The sequence below is a fragment of the Euleptes europaea genome, chromosome 17 (genome assembly GCF_029931775.1).
Source record: "Euleptes europaea isolate rEulEur1 chromosome 17, rEulEur1.hap1, whole genome shotgun sequence".
In the NCBI taxonomy this organism is placed as follows: Eukaryota; Metazoa; Chordata; class Lepidosauria; order Squamata; family Sphaerodactylidae; genus Euleptes; species Euleptes europaea.
This window is the reverse complement of record NC_079328.1, coordinates 16441223-16444831: the sequence shown is the minus strand read 5'-3', so window position 1 is coordinate 16444831 and position 3609 is coordinate 16441223. Positions and strand designations below refer to the sequence as shown.

The following is a 3609-nucleotide window of genomic DNA, read 5'->3' as shown; positions in this document are numbered from 1 at the left end:
CATCAGAATTCAATGACTGGCTTCCAAGTTAAGTGCTGGATTTCTTGTCTTAAGACTCTTCCTCTCTTATTCCGTTTGCTATGGAACCCAGAACTTACTTCTGAGTAAGTATGGAAGGGATAGGGCTTTATACTAGCAACTCCTGAGAGCCAGCATGGTGTCGTGGTTAAGAGAGGTGGACTCTAATCTGGAGAACCGGCTTTGATTCCCCACTCCTCCAATGAGCAGCAGACTCTAATCTGGTGAGCCGAGTTGATTTCCCAATCCTACACATGAAGCCTGCTGGGTGACCTTGGGCTAGTCACAGTTCTCTCTGAACTCTCTCCGCCCCACCGACCTCACAAGGTGTCTGTTGTGGGGAGAGGAAGGGAAGGAGACTGTAAGCTGGTTTGATACTCCTTGAAAGGTAGAGAAAGTCGGCATATAAAAAACAACTCTTCTTCTTCATGCTCCAAAGGCTGATCCCGTTGTGACCATACCTGCAGGGTTGTTACCCAGGGAGACAGGATGTCCCCGGTTCCTTGACGCAACCAGCAGCCAACTTGATTGGGCAAGGGTGGTACTACTAGAAGAGTTGGTGTTTATATGCCGACTTTCTCTACCACTTAAGGAAGAAGCAAACGAGCTTACAATTGCCTTCCCTTCCCCTTCCCACAACAGACACTCTGCGAGGTGGGTGGGGCTGAGAGCGCTCTAAGAGAGCTGTGATTAGCCCAAGGTCACCCAGCAGGCTCCATGTGTAGGAGTGGGGAAACCAACCGGTTCACCAGATGAGTGCCCGCTGCTCATGTGGAGGAGTGGGGAATCATACCTGGTTCTCCAGATCAGAGTCCACCGCTCCAAACCACCGCTCTTAACCACTACACCCCGCTGGCTACTACTTAGTTATAGCGACTAAGGGTACTTTGAAGCTTATTATTTTACTGTATAAAGATGTATTCAAATTCTGTATGTACCTGTTTGTACTTTTTGTTTTGTTTTGTGTGTGTGTGTATGTATATATATATATATATATATATATATATATATATATATATATATATATATATATATATATATATATATATAAACAAAAAGAAAAAAAAGAAAAAAGTGCGGGTAGGTGGGTGGTGGGTTCTAAGGGTACTTTGAATCTTATTATTTTACTGTATAAAGATGTATTCAAACTCTCCAAGGACCCGTTTGTACTTTTCTTTTTATTTTGTTTGGTTTTGTATTATAAAAATAAAAAAACATATAAACAAAAAGAAAAAAACCGTGGGTAGGTGGGTGGTGGGTTCTAAGGGTCCTTTGAATCTTATTATTTTGTTGTATAAAGATGTATTCAAACTCTGTGTGTATCCATTTGTACTTTTCTATTTTGTTTGGTTTTGTATTATAAAAATAAAAAAATATATAAACAAAAAGGAAAAAAAAGAAAAGAACGTGCGGGTAGGTGAGTGGTGGGTTCTAAGGGTCCTTTGAATCTTATTATTTTGTTGTATAAAGATGTATTCAAACTCTGTATGTACCCATTTGTACTTTTCTGTTTATTTTGTTTATATGTTTTTTTTTATTTTTATAATACAAAACCAAACAAAAAGAAAAAAAAACCGCGGGTAGGTGGGTGGTGGGTTCTAAGGCTACTTTGAATCTTATTATTTTTACTGTATAAAGATGTGTCCAAAATCTGTACGCGCCCGTTTGCACTTTTCTTTTTGTTTTGGATTATAAAAATAAAAAAATATATAAACAAAAAGGGGGGGGGAAGGAAAAAAGAAAAAGAAAAGCGCCCCAGCTTCACGATCCAGCGCCCCCCGCCCCCATCCCACGGGGCTTCCCATGCCCCAGACAGCAAGGGGACCCCCTCCTCCCGCGGTTGGGGGACCGCAGCCGCCTTTCGGTCCAGCGCCTTCAAGGAGAGGGCGAGGGGCGCGCCCTGGCGGCGGCGGCAGCCTCCCTCCCCGCTCGCCCACCTCCCCTTCCGAGCGGGCGGGCGGCGGGACGCGCCGGCGGGTCCGCCCTCCCGGGGAACCTGCAGCTGTTGCTGCTGCTGCGGCTCCTTCCTTCCCGGCCGCAGAGGATGCGGCTCCGGGCAGCCGCCCCCGGGGGATCGCCGGCTCTCCTCCCAGGTGGGTGACACCCCCCCCCCAAAAAAAACACCCACCCACCAACCCACCCACCCGCGCGCCCCCCGACGCGTCTCCCTTCCCCAGGGGGTCCGGACGGACCTGGAGGGCTCCCCGCGCCCTTCCCCGCCGCGGCAAGGGCGGCGGCCCCGAGGGGCTCCCCGAAGGCGCCGGGGGAGGCGGCGGACGGACGGCCCGGCTCGCCGCTGCGGCCGCCCACGCCTTGCGGGGCGGACCCGGCGCGGACCCGCCCCGACGGCCGCGCCGCGCCGGGCTGGGAGGCAGCGACGACCCGGCGCCGTCCGCCGCGGGGCTGCAGGCTGCCCGCCCGCCCCACGGAGGGACGGACGACCCCGAGGTGGGCAGGGCCGAAGCGAGCCGGGCTGGGCGCGGGGCTGGGGGGCGTCGAGCGGCTCGCGCCGTCCGGGGGGCCGGGTGCGGTTGACCCACCCGGGGGGTGGGCTGGCAATGCCGGGTCTCCCCTCCCGCCGGAGGGGCTGCGGTGGGTCCGTTGCCCCGCCGGGGCGGCCGAGGATTTGGGGGAGCCCGCTGGCTTGCGATCGCGGGGAGGCCGGCTGGGCTGGTCGCTCCCCGCCTCGCCTACCCCGCGGGGTCGTTGTGAACGAGCGGAGGAGGGAGGGAGGGAGGAGGCGGTGGGTTTCTTTGGCTCCTCGTTGGGGAATCACAGCAGGGGTTAGAGCAGGGGTGCCCAGAGTGGGCAGCACCACCCCCTTGGGGGCGTGGGATTACCTGCGTGTGTGTGTTAAGTGCCCTTAAGTCGCTCTCGACTCATGGCGACCCTATGAATGAAAGTCCTCCAAAATGTCCTGTCTTGGACAGCCTTGCTCAGATCTTGCAAATTGAGGGCTGTGGCTTCCTTTATGGAGTCCATCCACCTCTTGTTGGGTCTTCCTCTTTTCCTGCTGCCCTCAACTTTTCCCAGCATGACTGTCTTTTCCTGGTAGAAGGTAGAAAACAAATTCCATAGCAAACAAAAGGAAGTATATTATTTGGACAAAAATTGCTCTCATACCCTCACAATAGGCAAGACTGTGTGTGTGTGTTGTGTGTTAAGTGCCGTCAAGTCGCTTCCGACTCATGGCGACCCTATGAATGAAAGTCCAAAATGTCCTATCTTTGTCAGCCTTGCTCAGATCTTGCAAACTGAGGGCCGTGGCTTCCTTTATTGAGTCCATCCATCTCTTGTTGGGTCTTCCTCTTTTCCTGCTGCCCTCAACTTTTCCATTGTTGAAGGGATTACCTGGGGGGGGGGGCACTAAGAGGCAAGAGGGCTGCAGGGGGGTGCTAGAGGTGGGCCCCTTCGACTGTGTTGTTGGATAAGGTACGGGGCACTGGGGTTCGGTTTGTGGGACCGAGGGGGCTGTGGCCCGAAAAGTTTGGGAACCACTGGGTTCGGTAATCGTAAGGCGCTCTAGTCTAGACTTTGGACACAGGCTGAGAACCTTTAGTGGGTTCAGGCTACCCTCAGGAGCAGGGGAAC

The 3609-nt window shown here is 53.1% G+C and overlaps 1 protein-coding gene across 1 annotated transcript; it reads left to right on the top strand.

The window, feature by feature from the left end:
• The first annotated feature begins 1821 nt into the window (after nt 1-1821).
• LOC130488663 (basic salivary proline-rich protein 2-like) lies at nt 1822-2553 on the top strand. Its single transcript, XM_056862302.1, has one exon. The coding sequence runs from the start codon at nt 1822-1824 to the stop codon at nt 2551-2553; it is 732 nt and encodes a 243-aa protein (XP_056718280.1).
• Nucleotides 2554-3609: the final 1056 nt, after the last annotated feature.

Bases quoted from the DNA above. Each gene is read 5' to 3' on its own strand.
- LOC130488663 (XM_056862302.1), top strand. From the start codon at position 1,822: ATGCCCCAGACAGCAAGGGGACCCCCTCCTCCCGCGGTTGGGGGACCG.